This window comes from Lemur catta, chromosome X (genome assembly GCF_020740605.2).
Source record: "Lemur catta isolate mLemCat1 chromosome X, mLemCat1.pri, whole genome shotgun sequence".
NCBI classification, from domain to species: domain Eukaryota; kingdom Metazoa; phylum Chordata; class Mammalia; order Primates; family Lemuridae; genus Lemur; species Lemur catta.
This window is the reverse complement of record NC_059155.1, coordinates 7,037,910-7,060,470: the sequence shown is the minus strand read 5'-3', so window position 1 is coordinate 7,060,470 and position 22,561 is coordinate 7,037,910. Positions and strand designations below refer to the sequence as shown.

General features: G+C 53.9%; 2 protein-coding genes across 7 annotated transcripts in view; one reads left to right on the top strand and one right to left on the bottom strand.

Annotated features, from left to right (window-relative positions):
* The window catches only part of IKBKG (inhibitor of nuclear factor kappa B kinase regulatory subunit gamma), a 22,759-nt gene extending 10,787 nt beyond the window's left edge, over window positions 1-11,972 (bottom strand). Inside the window, exons 1-2 of one of the 4 annotated variants that reach the window (XM_045538261.1) lie at window positions 11,801-11,972; window positions 2,937-3,138 (exon numbers count right to left, since the gene is read on the bottom strand). In XM_045538261.1, coding sequence (XP_045394217.1) covers window positions 2,937-3,123 — 187 coding nt within the window. In that variant the 5' untranslated portion in view covers window positions 3,124-3,138; window positions 11,801-11,972. Of the gene's footprint in view, window positions 1-2,936; window positions 3,139-6,177; window positions 6,634-7,134; window positions 7,313-10,736; window positions 10,964-11,800 lie in introns of those variants that run through there. The other 3 variants (XM_045538262.1, XM_045538263.1, XM_045538260.1) reach the window with 3 other exon arrangements.
* On the top strand, window positions 7,146-22,561 carry G6PD (glucose-6-phosphate dehydrogenase). Of its 3 annotated transcripts, none has more exons than XM_045538259.1 (13): window positions 7,146-7,318; window positions 8,166-8,293; window positions 16,761-16,798; window positions 16,896-17,004; window positions 17,647-17,864; window positions 19,448-19,609; window positions 19,775-19,900; window positions 20,282-20,375; window positions 20,780-20,966; window positions 21,118-21,353; window positions 21,440-21,516; window positions 21,602-21,694; window positions 21,774-22,561. In XM_045538259.1, the coding sequence occupies exons 1-13, from the start codon at window positions 7,258-7,260 to the stop codon at window positions 21,862-21,864; spliced, it is 1,620 nt and encodes a 539-aa protein (XP_045394215.1). In that variant the 5' UTR covers window positions 7,146-7,257; the 3' UTR covers window positions 21,865-22,561. The 3 variants fall into 3 exon arrangements, with proteins under 3 accessions (XP_045394215.1, XP_045394214.1, XP_045394213.1); XM_045538258.1 differs by lacking the exon at window positions 7,146-7,318 and adding an exon at window positions 7,368-7,574 and having other exon boundaries at window positions 19,451-19,609; XM_045538257.1 differs by lacking the exon at window positions 7,146-7,318 and adding an exon at window positions 7,368-7,574.

Genomic DNA, 22,561 nt, shown 5'->3' with positions numbered 1-22,561 from the left:
TTGAGCTCAGGAGTTCGAGACCAGCCTAAGTAACAGTGAGACCCTGTCTCTACTAAAAATAGAAAGAAATTATATGGACACCTAAAATAGATAGAAAAATTAGCCGGGCATGGTGGCGCATGCCTGTAGTCCCAGCTACTCGGGAGGTTGAGGAAGAAGGATCGCTTGAGCCCAGGAGTCTGAGGTTGCTGTGAGCTAGGCTGACGCCACGGCACTCTAGCCCGGGGAACAAAGCGAGACTCTGTCTCAAAAAAAGAACCCAAAGTAAAAAGTACGTGTCGCCCAGCCTGAGCAAGAGCGAGACCCCGTCTCTACTAAAAATAGAAAGAAAATGATCTGGACAGCTAAAAATATATATAGAAAAAAATTAGCCAGGCATGGTGGCACATGCCTGTAGTCCCAGCTACTTGGGAGACTGAGGCAGGAGGATGCCTTGAGCCCAGGAGTTTGAGGTTGCTGTGAGCTAGGCTGACGCCACAGCACTCTAGCCCAGGCAACAGAGCGAGACTCTGTCTCAGAAAAAAAAAAAAAAGTACGTGTCACATGCCACTTTCTTTGTAAGCAACTCCAGAATCCATCTGTATTCTGGTCAGTTCAGGTATACCCACCCTAGGGCACTGAGTCCCTCCCAGGACCACATCCCTCCTTTCTTGCAGATCAGCATGTCCCAGCATGCCTGCGGTCAGCAGAGGCCAGAGGAAAGGAAAGCCCCACACCCAAGGGACACAGCCCAGGTAGTAAAGGAGCCCTCTGAGGTAATAAAACCAATCAGTGACATACGAAGGTTCTAGGCCAGTACAGAGCTGTATAAAATGGGGACAGGCAATCAGAACCCTCGACCAGCTAACTACTTCCTGCTGACAAGGACACTACTCACCCACCCCCTCCACCCGCCCTAGGGGAACCCATCAGAATCCTGCCAGCTCAGCCCAAAGCTCAGCTCACAGGCAACCTTTTTTTTACATTTTTGTTTGTTTGTGATGGAGTCTCACTCTGTCGCCCTGGCTGGAGTGCAGTGGCATCACCGTAGCTCACAGCAACCTCAAACTCCTGGGCTCAAGCGATCCTCCTGCCTCAGCCTCCCTAGTAGCTGGGACTACAGGCGCATGCCACTGCACCTGCCTAATTTTTCTATTCTTAGTAGAGATGGGCTCTCACTCTTGCTCAGGCTGATCTTGAACTCCTGAGCTCAAGCGATTCTCCCGCCTCAGCCTCCCTGAGTGCTAGGATTACAGGCGTGAACCACTGCACCCAGTCTGTAACTTCTTTTTTTTTTTTAATTGTTTTAACTGAGGTAAAATTCATATAACATCAAATTCAACATTTTAATTATTTTAAAATAAACAGTGGTAAGTTACTATATCCATTACCTAATTCCAGAACATTTCCAGCACCCCAAAAAGAAACTGCAGACCCACTAGCAGTCACTCTCCCTTTCCCCCTCCCCAATCCCTGGCACCTACCCACCTGCTCTCTGCCTCTGGGGATTGGCTTTGCCCTCTTGTGGATAAGTCACATAAACTGAATCACGCACTAGGTACACGAACTTCTTCCATGAAGCGTCTCCCCAAGCTTTCCAAGCAAAGACTATGTCCTCCCTTCTCCCTGGCTCTCCCAGCCTTCTCCACCAACACAATCATGAGCATCTTGGGGGGCAGACATCTTCAGGACCCCTGGGGTTTGGTCCAGGGCCTGACATGTGGAGCCACTGAGTTCTACTTGCCACCCACCAAGCTCAGGTCAGGCAGCACAGGTAGAAGCAATATAGCCTCAAGGCCTCCATGTGCTGCTGGAGCCCAGGGGAAGCTGCTGCACTGAACACACAGCCTGGAAGGGAACCAGGGGTGTCACGTGCCGTGCCATGGTCCCTGTGCAGCTGGCGTGCAACACTCTCACTCCCAAGTCTCCCTCGGTAGAGCTCTCTCCCGGGGATGAGCAGAGGCCCCTGACCTGGCTGCCAGCTCTATGTGCACTAGTGTCCTGAAGGACCCAATACAGCAGGTCTCACCTGGGGATAACTGGCAATGTCTAGGGGCATTGTTAGTTGTCACAACTGGATTGGTACTGCTGGCATCTAGTTGGCAGAGGCCAGGGATGCTACTCAACACCCTGCAATGCGCAGGACGCCCCCACCACAAAGAATCATCCAGCTTCAGGTGCCAACGGTGCTGAGGTGGAGGCCCTGGCCCTAAAGCAGGTGGCTCATGTTGGTTCTCTCTCTCTCCCACGTAGCCTCCCCCTCAAGGAGACTAAGCAGCCCCTCAGTGGCAAGACGACTGCATTGGGCCCCTTTCTCCCTGGAAAGAAAGGCGATTCGTCTTGACAAAAAGACGAAACATGTATTCCAGGCACGGATTTGGTCCCTGCCCACAGGGTGTCAGCCAGCACCAGTCTCTGAAGCCTACAGAGCACGTGACTGGTTGGCACAGGAGCCCGTGTAACTTCCCAGACCACTGTCCAGCAAAGGAGGTGGGGGAGTGGGCCAGTGACTATGGCTTCCACTGGTCAAAGCACATGCTGCCTTGCCCAAGAGCCACCGGCCAGCTAGGGATATAGAGGCCCAGCCATGTTGGTGGTTCCAGCTCCAGAGCCCCCCTATGGTCGGCCAAGGCTGTCCTGGAGCTTGCCCCACAGCCCACTTCTCCCTCTGCCCACCCCTGCTCCTCCCCATCCCTCCTTCCCCTTCCCCAGTACTGGTCCTGAGTGCCCTGTAAGTAAACTTCCTGCCTTCTGATCTACACCTCAGCATCCACTTCTGGGGAACCTCCCCTGAAACCGAGAGGGAGGACAGCTAAGCTTGAAAAGTTAGCCACCTCTCGGGCGAATCCCCACCCACACCCAGCAAACGCAGAGGTGCAAGTGAGGAGAACAAGCCTTTCCCTCAGCAGAGCTGGGTCTCCTGATGTTTTACTCCACCCACTCACTGTCCTCCTTACCTCGGAGCTCTTGATTCTCCTCCAGACAGCGCTGGAGGGTTTCAGAACTGCCCTGCTCTGAAGGCAGATGCAGCATGGCTGGCTTCCCCAGAGAAGACTCTTCACACAGCACGTCCTGGTCCCCTGCCGGGCCACCACTGGGCTGTACCATCTCACACAGCTGATTCTTCCAGAGGTGCCTGCTCATCCAACAAGTCACGGTCTGGAAGAGAAAGGCAGTGGAGGCATCACATGAGACCCATGCAGAATTCTCTTACCCAGCAGGACAAGGAGTTTACTCTGTGCAGGAGTTCTGGGGCCAAGATCCAGCACTGATTTTAAACTCTCTGCCAAGCACCTATATCCAGGCTGTAAATGGAAGTTAAGAATTTCACCAGAGCTGGGAAATTAGGGAGAGGATTATGTGTGGAGGGAGATGTCAGTGTGCTGGGAATCATACCCCTAAACACCTCCAAGCTGGAGAAGTAGAAGGTTCTGGTCCCTCACCTAATATAGCAGGCTGAATGACAGCCCCCAAAAAGATATGTCCATGTCCTAACCTCCAGAACATAAAAACGTGACTTTATTTGGAAAAAGGGTGAACTTATCCTGGATTACCCCATGGGCCCTGACCCAGTGACAGGAGTCCTGAGAGACAGAAGAGGAGCCAGAGGGAGACACACAGCAGAGGAGGCCATGCGGAGACGGAGCTGGGACTGGAGTGATGCGGCCACAGGCCCAGGAACAGCTCGGGCCGCAGAAGCTGGAAGAGCAGGGGACGGTCCTCGCCTAGAGCCTTTGCGAGTGTGGGTTTGCTGACCCTTTCATTTTGGACTTCTGGTCTCATGAACTGAGAGATTAAATTTCTGCTGTTTTAAGCCACCAAGCTTGTGGGCATTTCTCACAGCAGCCCTGGGAAACTCCTATACCCAGTAAGAGGGGCTTTGAGGAGACCAATCAGAGCCTCATGAGTGTTTCTTGGAGCTAGGGGGAGGGGCAGAGGGGACACCTGCTGTCTGATGACATGTGCTAAGGAATCTAAAAGTGGGAGCTGGGCTGTCAGCCTGAGACAATGGGGCAGAGAGATAGGCTGAGCTGCTTGTGTTCTCCTGTGAATTAGAATAGGCCATGTGGGCAGTGCCAGCCTGGAGCCCTTTTAAATCCTGTCCAAGAAGACTGACTACCAGGAGAAGGTGAATCCAATACAAGTTTCTGGAAGAACGCCTGAGGTGAGGGAGGGTGACTTTAACATCAAATAAACTTGGCCACTTTGACTATTTACACCGATATTGTCCCACTGAATACCCTACTGACCCATGAGCAGAAGAAGACACAGCTGATCTCTCCCTCCCCCTCGATATACTTTCCTCCTTTGGCTTCCACAATAGCCCACTCTCCTGGTTTCCCTCCTACCTCACTCCTGCTCAGGTGCTTTCACTGGGCTCCCACCCCTTCACGTTGGGTGCCCCAGGGCTCTGTACTGGGGCCTCTTCTCTTTTCTAACTACATTCACTCCCATGGTAATTCTATCCAGTCTCATGGCTTTAACCCCAATCTTAATGCTTAATTATACCTCTTTTCTAAGCTCCACACTCACATATCAAACTCAACATTTCTACTTGGATATCTAGTAGTCCTCTCAAAACTAACCTCTCTAAAACTCCTGACAGTCCCCCAAAGCCAGTTCCACCCAAGGAACTGTTATCAGTTGATGGCAAATCCATCCTCCAGTTATCAAGACAAATAACTTGGAGTCCTTCTTGACTCTCTCTCTTTCTCTCACTCAGAGAGAGCACACATGTGAGCGTGCATTCACATCTAATCTCAGGAAATCCTGTCAAAATGTATCCCGCAATCAATTTGATGACACTAAGCAATTAACACTAACTATTTTAGGTGTGATAATAATATTGTGGTTATGTTTTATAAAGTTCTTTCTTAGAAACATGTACACTGAAATGTTTACAGATGATGTCTAAAATTCACTTCAAAATAATGGAAAAACTCCTAGGCATATATACCCAAGAGAAATGCAAACACACGTTCACACGTGAATGCTTGCAGCAGCATTACTCATAACAGCCAAAGAGTGGAAACAACTCAAATGTCCATCAACTGATAAACAAAATCTAGTACATCTACATGCTAGAACATGAACAAATCTTGGAAACATTATGCTAAGAGAAAGAAGTCACAAAAGACTATGTATTGAATGATTCCATTTATATGAAATGCCCAAAATAGGCAAATCCATAGAGACAGAAAGTAGATTAATGGCTGCTGGGAAGAGCCTCTTAGGGGTGGGAGGGATGGGGTGAGCGGGGGCTGATAGCTAAAGAGCATGGGGTTTCTTTTTGGAGTGATGAAAACGTTCTGGAATTAATGATGATGGTTGCACAACTCTGTGAATATACATACTACAAGCCATTGAGATGTACAGTTTAAATGGGTGAATTGTGCAGCATTCTCAATGAAACTGCTATTGAAAATAATGGGAGAGGATTGTGAGAGGTAAAAATTAAATAAACTTAGCCACAACTTGATAACTGTTGAAATTGGGAGATGGGTACATGGGATTTACTATACTAATCTTTCTACTTTTGTACATTTAAAAAAATTTTCAGCAATAAAATGCTCAAAGCACCATTGTCTCTCACCTGGATTACTGCAATGGCTTCTTAACAGGTCACCCTGCTTCCACCCTTGCCTCCTAAAGTCTATTTTCCCCACCGCAGCCAGAATGAATGATCAGTCTAAAAGATAATTCTGGCTGGGCGCGGTAGCTCACGCCTGTAATCCTAGCACTCTGGGAGGCCGAGGCGGGTGGATTGCTCGAGGTCAGGAGTTCGAGACCAGCCTGAGCAAGAGCGAGACCTCGTCTCTACTAAAAATAGAAAGAAATTATATGAACAACTAAAAATATATACAGAAAAAATTAGCCGGGCATGGTGGCACATGCCTGCAGTCCCAGCTACTCGGGAGGCTGAGGGAGGAGGATCACTTGAGCCCAGGAGTTTGAGGTTGCTGTGAGCTAGGCTGATGCCACGGCACTCTAGCCTGGGCAACAGAGTGAGACTCTGTCTCAAAAATAAAAAATAAAAAAATAAAAGATAATTCTGATCTCGTCCCTCCTCTACTGAGAACCGTACCACAGCTCCCTATTTCCCCTGGTGTAAAAGCCAAAGTCCCTACAATAGCCTATATGGCCCTGTACCATCTGGTTCCCCATTCCTTCCTCTCCAACTATGCTCCCCTTACTCACTCTGCTCCAGCCTCCTTGCTGTTCCTCGAATGTGCCAGGATGGCCCATTCATTCTCAGGTCGCAGAGTGGTAATAGGGCGGGCAGATATTAATCGTTTTGCAAAGTGAGCAAACTGAGGCACCCGAGATAAGATACTTGGCTGCCAAACTATATATGAGGCCTCTTTAAAGAATTCAACGACTTCAAGATCATTCAACTTTGAACAATAAATGTCTCCGAACTAGAAGAGTCCTCGCACTAGAGGTATGGTCAGACCCCGCGGCGGCGGCGGCGGAGGGAGGGGCTGAAACAGTCCCGCTCGCCGCTCAAGTAACCCGTGTCCTGAGTCGGCCCGCTTTGGCCAGAGTTCCAGAAGCGCGCGGCAGGAACGGGCCGGGGCCCAACAGGAGGGGGAGCCTGAACGTCCGGGGGAGTCCGGGAGGCGGCGGACCACCCGCCGATGGAACCCTGTCTTCGGGGAAGAAGACCACACCTGTCAGCAGAGTCGGTCAGACGTGAGGAGGGTGGCAGCGGCGGGCTGCTAGCGCTCCTAGGGCCCCGGCGCTCTAAGAAAGTCCCAGTTCTGCGGTCGCCCTTTCTCCCCTGTCGAAATCCCCGCTACCGGGTTCCGGTGTCGTGGACGTGGGATCCGGAAGTAAAAACATGCAACCCCGCAGGAGGCAGGCGAGAGATGCGAGACCGCGGCAAGGCCGCATCTTGCTCCAAATGCAAGTCCAAGCCTGCTACTCTTGGCCGGCCCGCAGGACGCTCCCTAGTGACAAGCACCACCCGCTACTTTTCAGGGCATCACGACCTACACTGCTCCCTGTCGCTCAGATGGCGGTACCCAGCCTCGGGGTGCTTGGCCATCCCGCCCTTGCCAGGGGAGGAGTCAAGAAGAGGCTGCCCAATAAGGCCAGCTTGACCCGAGAGCGGGTGACGGATTCCCGAGGGGGCGGGGCTGCAGGAGGCCCCACCCAGACGTCGAAGGCGAGGCCGGAGGAGGCGTGGGCCACGCTGCCGGCGGAAGTGGCCTCTCCGCGAGGGCGCAGGGCCTTCGGGGCGGGCAGGAAAACCGGACAGTAGGGGCGGAGCTGGCGATGGGGACGCGGGAGGACTGTGCGGAGCAGCGGCAGCGGAGACAGCAGGCGGCCGGCACAGGTGCCTGAGGGGCGGGGCGGGGCGGGGCGGGGCGGCTCGCGAGCGGGACTGGCCCGGGATGCGCACGCACCTGCCCTCGCCCCCGCCTGCGCGAGATGGGGGCCGAGGCCCCGCCCCGCGCGCCTCGCCTGAGACCGGTCAGCTCAGCCGAGGCGCCCGCCCCCCGCTGCTTAAATGGGCTGGCGGGGAACAGCCCCCGGAAACGGCCGTGCACTCCGGGGCTGCGAGCGCGGAGGGCGGCGACTACAAGGCGCAGGTAACCGGGCAGGCGGGCGCCGCACCGGCGGAGGGGCGTGCTGCCTACCTCTGCACCACGCTGCCCTTTGATGCACGCTGTTTGCTGTGCTTGGGAATGGGCAGAATCGAGAGGGTCTTAACCGATCTCTTTATACTCTGCACCTCTCTCGTGGGGCTCTTGAGTACACTGAGACCTGGAGAGGGAAGGGCAATCGCCAGGGTCACCCAGCTTGGCAGGGGGAGAACTAGAGCTGAACTCCATCATCTGCACAATCTAACATGCTCCAGGTCTTTATAGAGTTTCTGCTACAGTCCTAGGCATGTACTGCCATGCCCAAAGTAGGGTGTAACTCGGTTGCCCATAACTGATGCTCTAGCTGGAATCCACGAATGCTTTGGGTAATTTTGTAAGGTATGCCCTGAATGAAAGCTTGGGAAAGTATGGCTGGGGGCCAGAGCCTGCCCCTTCTAACTCACCAAAGCTCCTGTTTCCCACCAGCCTCCCCCGACCCCCTGCCGCTTATAGCGAGTGGTTTTGGTAATCAGGCATCACCCGAGTGAGAGCCCAGAGGAACCCTCCGACTTTGTCAATGAGCCTTTCTTCCTCCAGAGAGCATCATGGCAGAGCAGGTGGCACTGAGCCGGACCCAGGTGTGCGGGATCCTGCGGGAAGAGCTGTATCAGGGTGATGCCTTCCACCAGTCGGATGCACACATATTCATCATTATGGGTGCATCGGTGAGTCTTCCCCAGGCCCTGAATCTTAAAAGACAGACTTTGAGTGTGACATTGTGTGAGGCACTTCCCGATCTGGGCCTCAGCTTTCCCAGCTGATTTTTCCGGCCACACTAGGCCTAGGATGAGCTCTTCCTATTGCTCTTGCCCATGGGCCATTATCATCCTACCACCTACCTGATACACATGCAAGGCATTTCTGAAACCTGCGCCCAGCCACTGAATGTAGAGCTGAGTCCTGGGGCTACAAGGTCCTTGAGAACCATCTACTTTGGACCTTTTCCTCCTCCCGGGGGAAAACAAGGAATGCTATTCATTCTTTGAGTATTTTTTTCAAACCTGTTCATGACTTGACAAACGTCACACAGTTGGTTAGTTCCAAAGGCAAGATCTGAAGCCCAGTCTCTGCTTCTTCTCTCTACCACATCAAGTTCCGTGGGGACAAACACGCATCCTTTCTTTGAATGCTATCTCTTTGCTCCAACTCCCAAAGCCCACTGAGAAGCTCCACCTCACCCCAACTGGCCCCAGTTGTCCAGCTGATAAAACTGCCACTTTGATAGGCAAGGCCAAGGAGTAGAAGCAAAGGCAGAGTATAGCACGATGGTGGCACATGGGAGGGGAGGCAGGAGAGGGAGGGGTAGTCCTAGTAGAGCCATGGCCCCCAGACTAGAGCATGGCCCCCTGTGTACCATGTGACAGAGAGACATGGGTAGGGGCTGGTAGGACCAGGGTTTCATCTCGAATTAAAAATGGTCTCAATTTTTCACTTTTAACCCTAGATGCACCCAAGAATCTGCTGACCATCCTCTGACTGTCTTTGCCATAACTTACCATGTAATCTCAAGCAAGAGTTCTGTGAAAACTAGTTGGCTCTTGACAGGGTAGGCCTCGGCCCAGCACCTGGCACACTGTGGGCCCCTCAGTGCCACAGGAACTCAGTAGTTTTCTGTTCACATTGAACAACGTGCTACTGCCCTTTGCCAAACCTGCTCTCTGCCACCTTTGTATTTCTGATCAGAACTTGGAGAAGCAGAGCCAAAAGAAATGAGAAAGTGAGCAAGGGAGAAGGGCTCTGTCACCCCAAGCACTGTCCTCTGACTCCCCGTAACCCTAGACCCAGGAGAAGTCCCCAGGTGGAGCACACACTGGAGTGGGCCTGGCCTTGGCCATGGCCCCAACCTGGTACCCTTAGAGGAGCCATGTCTGTGTCAGCCACAAACCTTAACAGCTAGGACTCTGACCATTAGGCCCTTAGTCTAAGAAGCAGATTGGGGAAGAAAGTGAAGGTGATTTCTCCCTCTTCCCCTGTCCCCACCCCATGCTGTCATAAAGACATGCCAACAGAGTGACCCAGGCCACAATAATAAGCTTAGGACTTCAGGCACTCAACTCTTAGACACCTCATTGAGAGAATCCAAGCTTGCTGTGTGACTTAGAGCAAGTGCCTGCCTTTCCCTGAACCGCAGTGTGAAACTAACACCAAGAGTCTTGGGCTTTTCTCAGCTGATTGTGTGACTTCTGCTGCCTTCACCTGTGGCCAGCTTGGGGTTGGGCAACTTTGTTTCATTGCAATCAGTAGGCTTCCCCTTTGCTCTCCTCTGCTCTGGGAGTGACAACCAGAGGTTCCCAGACTAGAAATGGCAAGTGCCAGCTCCAAGGGAGGGTGGGGGCGACAAGGGGTACCATGGAGAGCCTCTTCCTGCTGGAGGGGCCGGAGCAGGGTTGGAGACCATGCTCAGGCATCACCTAGAAGAGCCCCTACCCTCAGGCCTCCTTCCACACCGCCTCACTCGGTGTAGGAGGTAGTCAGGGGTAGCACTGGGGACACACTGTCTCCAACCCACTGTCCTGGGAAACCAGCACATTCTCTAGCCATTCATTCGACACAAAGCAATCAAGTATTCCTCTGGACACAGCAGCCAGAGTCCCTGCCCTCTTTGTGGGATTCGTGTGCTCTGGGGGGCCGGGGACCCAAGGTGAGTAAGCACACCAACAAGAGTTCAGAGTGGTGCATGTAAGAGAGGACACAAACGGGCTGTTGTGTCCCCAGCCCCCCACAACATGTAGATCCCACAAGGACAGCCTGGAGAGTGAGGCCCACAGGTGAGGACCAGGGGAGCATCACATGCAAAAGGAAGAGCAAACACCGAAGCCTAATTTGGGAACGAGCTCAATGGGACGTAGAAACTGAAAGCGGGCCAGTGGCTGGCAGGCCCAGAGCCTGGGGCAGGCAGGGCCCACGTGGCCATCTCCTGTCCCTTCCTCCCTGGCCAGCTTACCCAACCCTCACCCACATGCCCAGCTTCCTTCCTGGGGATGTCCTGATGCTGGTTCACAGAGTTACTAAATGGGCTTTGAGCCACTTGCTGTTCCCCATTCTGTGCAGCCACTTCCCCCTTCTTACGACTCCCACCCATACCAGAAAGGGAGTGGAGGTACTTACTGTCCCATTCCGGAAAGTTCTGGCCTTGTAGACCAGTGCAGGAGAAGGAGCCTTGGACCTGGAATAGCATCTTCCCCCACCTGATAAGACCTCGGCAAGGCTAGGGAGTGTCTCTTCCCCCCACACAGGGAGTGTGGGGATGAGAATAGGACTGGGAGTCTGCTTGGGCCTCAGTTTCCCCACCTAAGCCATGAGGGCCATGGGCTTGATGGGTGCTCAGGACCCATCCTGATGATGGGTCTGTGTGAGGGATGACCTGGCAGCCCCAGCCCCACCTTCTCCTCAAAACATTTCTGGCCTCACTTCCCCCCTTGGGTTGATAAAATTCTTGCTCTGTCATGATGTTGGCACTCCCCCAAAGGCCTGGTGACTCACAGGCCCCAGGGTGTAGGAGGGAGGCCCTTTTGTTGGTTTTTCAGCGCAGCTTACCTCAGCAGCCCCCAGTGGCCAGGAGCCAGCTGGGCCCCAGCCAAGGCCCAGGGCTCCACCCCAGGATGCAAGGCAGATCCTTGACCCCAGCAACCCTTGGGGGACCAGATGGCCCATCCCTGCTGGATCTCAAGCGCCCTCCATCCTAAAACCCTCACGCCAAGACAAAGGACTGCAGTGATTTAAGTTTATAAAACAGGAGGCTGAGGCCAAATCTCAAGTGACCACAGGCGGGTTGTTGCCCAGGTCCCTTTGCCCTGGCCTGACCAGACGTTGGTGACTGGAGATCTTAATCATGTCCTGCTTCTGCTGCTAAGTCACCACGTGTCCTTGGGCAGATCCTTCCCTGCTGTGGTCCTGGGTGACATGAGGGAGTAGGGAAGATAAGCAGCTTCCAACCACTGCTCGCCAAGAGCCCCTTTCATTGCCCCCGACACACACATGGTGTGTTTAGGTTTCCTTGAGCAAGCTGGAAGGTTCCCTAATGTCTTCCCACATTTGTTCCTCCAAAGGAGACCTTGGTAAGGAGGGCAGAGCCACCCTGAGCCCTGAGGAGAGCCGGGCGGCACAACTGGACCCCCCTCAGTTGGAGGGGGCTGCCTGCCTCACCCCTCCCCCGCCGTCCTCCGTCCTACCTCTGGGGTGACTTGGAACCCAGCAGACTGTCAGTTGCAGGGGCTGAGCTGAAACAAGGCAAGCAGGTTCTATCGCTTGTTAATCCCAAAGGGAGCAGCGAGAACAAACAGCTTGGGGTGTGGGGCAGCTGTGACTCAGCAGAGCAGTCTCCTGCCACCAGCATTGTCTGGAGTCCGTCTGGATTCCTCCCACTCTGTTGGAATTTGGTCATAAGCAAACATTACCTGCTGGAAGGCTTAAAGCTACTGGCAGGTTGTGGTTCTCATTGTTTGTTTCGGGGACTGCTTCCCAGCAGTTTGGCGCTTTCAGAGCGTGCAGGGCCAACACTGAGCTAACACGACATGACTGATGGGACAAGCCAGGATAGGGAGTCGTCTGAGCTGGACCTTCAAGGACAATAGGACAGGAGCATCTCCTAGCAGCGAGAGAATCAAGCAGCTTCAGGGAGCGGCAAGTCGGCCGTTGGCGTGGCCGCGCTGGGCATCATGTGGGCAGTGATGGGCGAGGAGGTCCCACAGACAATCTGAGCCCAGCTGGTGGCAGGCCTGGGACATCTTTTTGAAGACAGTCACTGCAGCATGTGGGGGACAAGGAGGCCATTTAGGAAGTTCTCACAGTGGTTCACATGGAAGGTGGCAATTACAGTAGGGACCCATTCCAGAGCACCTGGGAGATCAATTGTGAGTGGGGGGCGGACATGGCCAGAGGGCAGAGGGAGTTGGTGGTAGGCACCAACATAGGGAACCCTGGTTTGGGAAGAGCCCACCTGGGGGCTCAAGTGCCCCAGTGGAGACTGGAGATGACCAGCAGACACTTGCGTGTGCTTGGCACTCAGCAGCATCTGGACGGGGACAGAACTTGACAGTAGTCAGCCTGCAAGTCCCTGCCTGGGGACGCCAGGCGGAATGGGAGGCGGAGCAGAGCCCTGCAGACTGCAGACATCCCTGAGCGCCCGCCCTGGGTAGCTGTTTCCCACCTGGGAGCCACTTCGTGGCTTCCTAACTGCCCGTCTGGGGTGGGGGTGGCTGTGGTTACACGGCTTCCATCTTGTACCTGATCATTTTCGAAGTTTTATGTGTAAGACAGTGCCACCTCCTCATTTTTAAAGGGCTAGTCGGCATGGGCTGGGTCATTGTATATGAGTCCACTTGTGACGGTAGTAAGTTGCCTTTCAGGGGTGCTGGAGGGGAGGCCCCCAGTGTGTGGAGCCCACTGGCAACATGGGGCCAAGACATGGAGTGTTGTTATGCCTGCCTTCTTGAGGGTTGCTTTGAGCTCAGAGAAGGACAGGCTACATCTGAAAAGTCACCCCAAACATCTGGAAAAAATCGGGTTCAAAATAACTTGTTGGATGTGGTGTTTTGAGTTTTTTTAATCAGACATGCCTGTAGGTAAGGCTTCTAAAAGTTAATTTTGCATTTAATATTCCAGCCCTTCACCCCTGGAGTTGGTTTTTCTGTCTGGGCTGAGGCAGGATCCGAGTCGGGCCAGCCTCAGCAGCGCTCTGGGAGCGCCCCCGTCATGCACAGTCTTGATGACAGGGTCCGGAGATGAAAGAGCGGACTGCCACTCTGTCCTTCAGGAGGCCCTGGCCTTCTTGCGCCTTCCCCTTCCACCTAAAGTGTGTCAAGTTACAAAAGTAAAGCATGTCGGGCTGTTGATAAGCTTGCAGAGAAGGGACCACGTGATTCTGCCCAAGAACCAGGGGGGCCCCTGTGTAGGTCGTCTTCAGTGTCTTTAATCGAGTTCGACCATTTCCTCCTAGTGGGCTCACGTATGTTTCACTGGATTTGTTTCTGGGTTCCTTATAATATTTGCTTTTGTACAGGGCATTATCTTGAATTATTTTTTCCCAACAAATCATAAGTGTGTAGTCGACTTTTCACAAATTAGGCACACCCACGGAAGCTGCCCCTAGAGCAAGAGACAGAACATCATCTGCACCTGATCCCCCATGCTGGCTGCGCCCCCGAGGGCAGTTTCTAACCCTCTCCCCACCCTCTCTTCCATTATTGCTTTTTTCACCATCTTTTTTTTTTTTTGGTACACATTGCAGTGCACTGATCTTACTGTACAATCGGTCACACACCTTCAGCATGGTATGGGACATTTTCATCTCTCCAGAAAGTTCTTGGGTGCCCATTCCCAGGCAGTCCACACCCTGCTCCAGGCAACCACTGATCGAATTTCTGTCATAATAGATTAGTTTTGCCCATCCTGGAACTTCATTGAAGTGGACACAGAGCGTTTCATCTCTTGTGTCTGGGTGCTGCGGCTCAGCATGTCATTGCCATTCCCTGGTGTCACATGGCTCTCTAGCTCTTTCCTCTGTGTTGCTGAGTAGCGTCCATTGTGTGAACATACAGTTTGTCCATTGACGTGTTGACTACTTTCAGCATTTGGGGTGTTTCCAGGTTGGGGCTACTTTGAACTGAGGCTGCTGTGACCATTCGTGTTCAAGTCTGTGTGGACGTGTTTGTCTTGGGTAGTACTGAGGAGGGGAACGGCCAGGTCGCAAGCCGAGCTGTCTTAGAGAGTGCCTGTACCATTGCACATCACCACGACCCAGCCACTCGAGTAGGTGATTTAATTGGCATTTTTCTGACAACCGATAATCTTGAACACTTTTTCACATATTTATTGGCCTTTTGTTTTTCTTCCCTGTGAAGCATCTGTCGAAGGCTTGTACCCATTTTTAATTGGGTGGCTTTCTTATTGTAGAAGTTGCTTATATATTGTGGATACGGATGAGTTTGGTGAATATTTTCTCCCAGTCTGTGGCTTGTCTATTCATTTTCTTAATAGTGTCTTTTGATGAGCAGAAGTTTTTAATTTTGATAAAAATCTTAATTTATTAATTTTATGGTTTTTGCTTTCTGTGTCCTAAGAAAATATTTGCCTGTTCCTACCTATTGATTTTTCTTAATCTAGCAACCTTGCTAAACTCTAATTAATTCTAACAATTTATCTGTAGGTTGATTTGAGGTAGTTTTTTTAATAGACAAACTGTCGTCTACAAATAATGACAGGGTTTGTTTTTTTTTTTTGTCTTCCTTTCCAAGCCTTATGCCATTTTCATTTTCTTGCCTGACTACGCTGGCCAAGGGGCTCTTGTTCTGCATTGACTAAAGACCTGACAGCAGGCATTCTTTCCTTGGGGAATTATTCCAGCATTTCCCATTGAGTGTGGTGTTCGTAAGGTATTTTATAGATGCCCTTTATCAAGTTAAGGAAGTTCCCTTTTATTACTCCTTTGATAAGAGTTTTTATCATGAATAATTTTCTGAAACACTTTATATCTGTTCAGTTTAGCACAGTTACTAGATTTTTTTAAAAGTCAATACATAGGAGTAGGCAAAGATTTCTTACAGTTTTTTCCTTTAATCCCTTAATGTGGTGAATTTTGATGATTGATTTTTCTCTCTTAATGTCAAACCAGTCTTTTATTTCCTGGATAAAACCAACTTGGTTCCGATGTGTTACATTTTCTAACACTGCAGGATGTCAGGATGTAGCTGACCAATGTTTTTCTGCAGGTGTTTTGCATCCGCATGTGTGTGTGAATTAGACAGGCCTCCGGGTCTTCCCACAGGCTTTCCTCGGTTGCCCTTTCTTCAGGCTACAGGAAGCGTTTACTTCAGACTGGAATTCTCTCTTCCTTGCATTTTCATACAAGCACTGGCAATGCTCTCTGTGCCAGGAGTTGTCTTGGTGGGAAGGTTTGTGGCCATTGCCCCACTCAGGTCCCTTGCTCTGTTTTGGTAGGTTGGCCTTTTCTAGAAATTGGTCCATCTCATCTAGGTTGTCAGATGTGGAGTAAAGTTGTTCATAAAACCCTTTTCTCAGCGGCGCGGTGGCTCACGCCTGTAATCCTAGCCCTCTGGGAGACCAAGGTGGGCGGATGGTTTGAGCTCAGGAGTTCGAGACCAGCCTGAGCAAGAGCGAGACCCCGTCTCTACTAAAAATAGAAAGAAATTATCTGGACAGCTAAAAACATATATAGAAAAAATTAGCCAGGCATAGTGGCACATGCCTGTAGTCCCAGCTACTCGGGAGGCTGAGGCAGGAGGATCGCTTGAGCCCAGGAGTTTGAGGTTGCTGTGAACGAGGTTGACGCCACGGCACTCTAGCCCGGGCAACAGAGTGAGACTCTGTCTCAAAAAAAAAAAAACCTTTTCTCTTTTTCCTGTCTGTAGTTTGGTCCAATTGTACACCCAAGTGTTTTGGTTTTTTTTCTTGTGTTTTTTCTTTTTTTTCTTTTTTTTTTTTTTGTTTATTTTTTAGAGATTGAGGTCTTACTCCGTTGCCCAGGCTGGTCTCAAACTCCTGGGCTCAGGCCGTCCTCCTGCCGCAGCCTCCCGAGTCTCTGGGATGACAGGCTCAAGCTACTACACCCAGCTGCGACCCCACAGTTATTTGTGCCTTTTTAAAAAGCAACTGTGCCAGAGCGTTGCCTGTTCTCATTAGCCTATTTCACATACCAACTTCTGGCTTTGTTAATCTTTTCTTTTGGTTAGTTTTTCATGATATTAGTTTTTCTTTTCATTATTTCATTCCTTGTAATTTGTTTGGCTTTAAAATTCTATTATGACTTCGTAAGTGGAATGCTTAGCTCATTGCCTTCAAGCTGCACCTCACAAGTTTGGATACGTGGCACTTCCATCCTCATCCAGTTCTACTGAATTGAATTTTCAGGTTTTCTTCTTGAATACAGGAGATGTGTTTGAGTTTTCATTTTTTTTTTTATAGCTAGAGAATGAGTCCCAAAAGGAGACGAGTTTATGCCTTCTGGGTTGGGGCAGAGGACTGGCTCAGGGTCGTGTCTCGGGGCTCCTGGCCATATAAGGGGGCAAGACAGATATGCTTGCAGCTGAGTGCTGATCCTGAGCTAGGGGGGTGGGGGACAACCTAGACTGTGTCCCCAGCTGCTCCTAACCACACCTGTTCCCTCTGCCACAGGGCGACCTGGCCAAGAAGAAGATCTACCCCACCATCTGGTAAGTGCACCCCCCACACTGCCCCTGTGGCCTCCCCAGCATGGTCAGGCCTAGCCCTGCCCCCCGCACCCTGGCCATGGCTGTGCTCTGCCCTCAGGTGGCTGTTCCGGGACGGCCTTCTGCCTGAAAATACCTTCATTGTGGGCTACGCCCGTTCGCGCCTCACAGTGGCTGACATCCGCAAGCAGAGCGAGCCCTTCTTCAAAGTGAGTGGCTTCAGGGTCTCCCCTGGCCTGGTTCTGCCCTCTCTGCCAGCTCCGATGGGGCCAGCCTCAGGTAGCCGCCGGGGGGTGTTCTTCCCTCTTAGCACCTGGCATCCTTGCCTTCCCCAACGCTACCCGTGCTGCCTGCCAAACTGGGGCAGAAAACTGCCCCACCTGCTCTTGCCACTTCCTTAGTGGCAGGGGGAGCAATGGGCACAGAGACCCCCATCAACCAGCCACCCTTTCAGCAGGACTCACTGGTTCCACCCTGCTATCCTCTGGGGGCAGGTTGGATGTGTCAGGAGCTAGAAAAAAGACTCCTCACTGGTGCCTCTTCACCGGGAAAAATCCTTCCAAGCTGCCTTTTCTCAACAGAGAGCTTTCTCCAGTGCATTTCTCCCCATCAAAGTTTTCCTGAAATCTCGCTTCTGTCTTAGGGCACAAGGTCCCCAGGGATGCATTCATGCTGCCTGCCTCAGCCCCCTTCCCTGGATGTGCAAAGTTGCCAAGATGGCGCTGAACCCGCTGTGGGAAGCCCACCCTGGCTGTGGGATGAGAGCACAAATGAGACCCCCCACTCCCCTGGGGCGAGGCAGACATGGATTCTAAGGGAGGGGCTGACATCTGTCTGTCCACCTCTTCCAGGCCACCCCAGAGGAGAAGCCCAAGCTGGAAGAGTTCTTTGCCCACAACTCCTACGTGGCTGGCCAATATGATGACACGGCCTCATACAAGCGCCTCAACAGCCACATGAACGGGCTTCCCCAGGGGCTGCAGGCCAATCGCCTCTTCTACCTGGCCTTGCCCCCCACCGTCTATGAGGCCGTCACCAAGAACATCCACGAGACCTGCATGAGCCAGATGTAAGGCTTGCCCTTCGCCTGCCTTCCCTGCTGCGGTGGCCTGTCTACCCTGCCCTGGCTACAGATCTGTGCTGGCCCAGGCAGGGGCTCCCTGCTGCTTGAAGAGCCCGCAGGTCAAATGGCTCTAGGCAGCTGAAAAGTCGGGTGCCCCCTGTTTGTTCTCTACACAAATTAGCTCTCCAAAGAAGGGAATAGGCTATAAATATGGTAGTTTTCTAACAGTCCTTGCTGAAAATGTTACTACCCACCCATCTTTATGGTTCAAATGTGGTTCTAGCGCTGGAGTGCAGCCTCAATGTCCCTCACGCGGGAAATCAGTCCCTGGCAGCAATCTCCGCTGCGACCACAGGGTGGCAGTGTTGCTCCATGAAACGCTGCCGAGCTCTCATTCTCTGGCTTTTCCCGAGTCTCCACCAGGGCCACGAGGTGGCAGTGTTGCTCCGCGAGAAGCCCGCTGAGCGGCGGGCACTCCTGCGGATTCCCAGACCCAGACACACGGCCATGTGTCTCCCCACTCCTCTCTGCTCCTGGTTTTGCTCTGAGGGACACAGCAAAGAAAGGGCCCTTTTCCCATTTTGGGGGGGGTTTTTTTTGTTTTGTTTTGTTTTGTTTGTTTTTTTTGAGACAGAGTCTCACTCTGTTGCCCGGGCTACAGTGCCATGGCGTCAGCCTAGCTCACAGCAACCTCAGACTCCTGGGCTCAAGCGATCCTCCTGCCTCAGCCTCCCGAGTAGGTGGGACTACAGGCATGCGCCACCATGCCTGGCTAATTTTTTCTATATATATTTTTTTAGTTGTCCAGATCATTTCTTTCTATTTTTAGTAGAGATGGGGTCTCGTTCTTGCTCAGGCTGGTCTCCAACTCCTGACCTCAAGTGATCCTCCCGCCTCGGCCTCCCAAAGGGCTGGGATTACAGGCGTGAGCCACTGAGCCTGGCCCCTTTTCTCATTTTAAAGCCAATGGGGAAAGGCCAGGCATGGTGGTTCACACCTGTAATCCCGGCCCTTTGGGAGGCCGAGGCGGGAGGATTGCTTGAGGTCAGGAGTTTGAGACAAGCCCCATCTCTACTAAAAATAGAAAAATTAGCCAGGCGTGGTAGTGTGTGTCTGTAGTCTCAGCTACCAGGGAGGTTGAGGCAGGAGGGTTGCTTCCCTCTTAGCACCTGGCATCCTTGCCTTCCCCAGAGCTACCCATGCTGCCTGCCAAACTGGGGCAGAAAACTGCCCCACCTGCTCTTGCCGCTTCCTTAGTTTGAAGAGTTGGGGGCTGCAGTGAGCTATGGTGACACCTCTGCACTCTACCTAGGGCAACAGAGTGAAACCTTGTCTCAAAAAAAAAAAAAAACAACGTGGAACCCATGCCCTTGCCAGCCACTGCCCCTGCTCCCCCACACTGGGCCAATGGGACACGTCAGCAGTGCTGCCCAGTGGGTTGGCAGGAAGGTTTTTGAGGTGTGGAGCCTGTTGTTGAGGGCCAGGGACAGCAGGCAGGGGACAAAGGCCACCCAGCAGAGCTGAGGATGCAGGCGGGGGAGGGAGGCCCTGCCCCTGGGGAGGGGAGTGACATGGCTCTGGGCTCCCAGCAGAGGCTGGAACCGCATCATCGTGGAGAAGCCCTTCGGGAGGGACCTGCAGAGCTCTGACCAGCTGTCCAACCACATCTCCTCCCTGTTCCGGGAGGACCAGATCTACCGTATTGACCACTACCTGGGCAAGGAGATGGTCCAGAACCTCATGGTGCTGAGGTGGGTGCTGCTTCTGGGGGATGGCCGGGGAAGAAGGGGACAGTGTCGGGAGTCGGTGCTTGTGGAGCCTCGACTGTCCTGCTGCCACGCCGAGGACGAATTCCTCCAGAATGTGGGGCCCCTGCCCCTCTGCTGTGCCAGCCTCTGCCCTTCTCATCCCTACAGATTTGCCAACAGGATCTTCGGCCCCATCTGGAACCGGGACAACATCGCCTGCGTGATCCTCACCTTCAAGGAGCCCTTCGGCACTGAGGGCCGAGGCGGGTATTTCGATGAATTTGGGATCATCCGGTGAGAGCCTGTTTCCCCTTTGTGGCAGGTGGCACAGGGCATGGGGCACAGTCGCCTGCAGGGCTGGCTGGCCCTGTTGCGGGAGGCTCCTCCTCGTACCCCAAGGGTCAAAATCTGAGCGACTGAGCTGTCGAGGGTGGCCACACCCCTTGGGTTTCCTGGCTAAGTGGCTGGATCGCCGTCTACGTCATCTAAGGGGACCTGGAAGACAGTGGGCATCTGGAAGCAAGTCTTGCACCTGCCACTGAAAAGCCTCATTTGGGGACCACAGGCCCCCTGGAACCCGGCTGACAGGGAGGGGGCTGAGAGGCCCATTCCTCATTGCTTCCCCCCAACCTGGAAGTGGCGCCTGACCAGAGCTTTGGCCTCTTCTGCCACCAGGGACGTGATGCAGAACCACCTCCTGCAGATGCTGTGTCTGGTGGCCATGGAGAAACCTGCCTCCACCAGCTCGGACGACGTCCGTGACGAGAAGGTGGGTGGGGTGTACCCTCCTGGTCCCTAGCAGCCGCACCCCCCCCCACCCGCAGGCCCACCTCTAAGATGCTGAGCAAGATATGCAAACGGCAGGTGTCCTTGTCCCCTACAGAAGCTACCGGCTCTGAGGACAGCAGGTAGAAGCACCCAGGGCTGGGAGTCATGAGCCCAGGTTGTCATGTCCCAAGTGTGACAGTGAATGCGGTACAACCAAGGGCAGGCCTCACCTTCCTCCTCAGAAAACACAAGAGTGGGCCAAGGTGGTCCCAGAGGCCCTCAGGGCAGGGACCCGTGGCCATGCCCCTGGCACAGTGAGCAAAGCCAAAGAGGTACTTCCTCTCGCCTGCCGCCGGCGCCCCAGCTCATCCCCCGGGGGCCTGCTCTCTCCCGGCTTTCTCCCAGGTCAAAGTGTTGAAATGTATCTCGGAGGTGCAGGCCAACAATGTGGTCCTGGGCCAGTATGTGGGGAACCCCAGTGGAGAGGGCGAGGCCACCAAAGGGTACCTGGACGACCCCACGGTGCCCCACGGGTCCACCACTGCCACCTTCGCGGCTGTCGTCCTGTATGTGGAAAACGAGAGATGGGACGGTAGGTGGGGCCCCCGGGAGACCCTTTCGCTGCAGGAAGGCGGAGGCCGGCAGGGGTGGGCCATAGCACCCTGGCACTACCTCACGCACACACACCCCAGCCCATGCCACCGAGAGAGCTGGCCCTGAGGCTGGCCTTGTCACTCACCCAGGGGTGCCTTTCATCCTGCGCTGCGGCAAAGCCCTGAACGAGCGCAAGGCCGAGGTGCGGCTGCAGTTCCGAGATGTGGCTGGCGACATCTTCCACCAGCAGTGCAAGCGCAATGAGCTGGTGATCCGCGTGCAGCCCAACGAGGCTGTGTACACCAAGATGATGACCAAGAAGCCCGGCATGTTCTTCAACCCCGAGGAGTCGGAGCTGGACCTGACCTATGGCAACAGATACAAGGTGCCCCTGGGGTAGGGGCCCATGAAGGGGGCTTCCGGGCCTGGGGACGATACACGGTGGTGTCAGTGAGACCCCTTCCCTTGCAGAACGTGAAGCTCCCTGATGCGTATGAGCGCCTCATCCTGGACGTCTTCTGTGGGAGTCAGATGCACTTTGTGCGCAGGTGAGGGCCCCCTGCGGCCGTGGGGGTGGCCTTTCCCCCCACCCTCTGTGCCGGCCCCCTCCCAAGCCACACTGTGTCCCTTCAGCGACGAGCTCCGGGAGGCCTGGCGGATCTTCACCCCGCTGCTGCACAAGATCGAGCGGGAGAAGCCCAAACCCATCCCCTACGTTTACGGCAGGTGAGGGAAGGGCAGGGAGGGCAGGCGGGCGCGCGCCCGGGGCGGGCTTCCCTCACCGCCCTGCCGGTCCCCTCTCCAGCCGTGGCCCCCCAGAGGCAGACGAGCTGATGAAGAGAGTGGGCTTCCAGTATGAGGGCACCTACAAGTGGGTGAACCCTCACAAGCTCTGAGCCTGGCGCCCACCCACACCCCACCTGCCTCGGCCGCTCTGTCTCTCCTTCCCACCGCGGGAGGGCTTCGGGACCACAGGCCTCAGCGTCACATTCCTGGCCCCGGACTCGGGCCACCTTTTGCCCCTCGCTGCTGCTGCTGCTGCTGCTGTTGCTGCTGCCATTGCTGCTGCCTGAGGCCAGCTACATTCCTCAGCCACCAAGCACTGGAGACTGACCATCCCAGGCCCCCTCAGGCCCTGCCTGAGCCAGCCTCCTCCCCTCACTCCAGCCCCAACCGAAGGGAGGAGAAGGGCGGCCTGTCTGGCTGTCCCAGGGCTCTCCAGCCACTGGGACTCCAGATGGCCTAGGGCAGGAGTCAGGGATGACGGGGAGGGGCTGCGGGCCTCAGTGGGGCAGTGGCCAAGCCACATGCCCTGGTGGCTGTGGGCAGGCTCCTCAGAACTTGGGGTGTGAGAGAACCTGCCCACAGCCACGCCAGCCTCAGTGTCACTCCACATTCCTGGTCACCAGCTGGAAGGGACCTGGTGCTGCTGCCCAGCAATGTCTTGGGCCCCCTAGGAGTCCCCCAGTCCCCCCAACTCTGCACTCCATGGCCCCCACCCTACTGCAGGCAGCCTCCCCACCACAGGAAAAGCAGAAGCAGCAGCTGGGACCCCCCCACCTTCATCCCTCTCCATTAAATCTGCAGACAGCC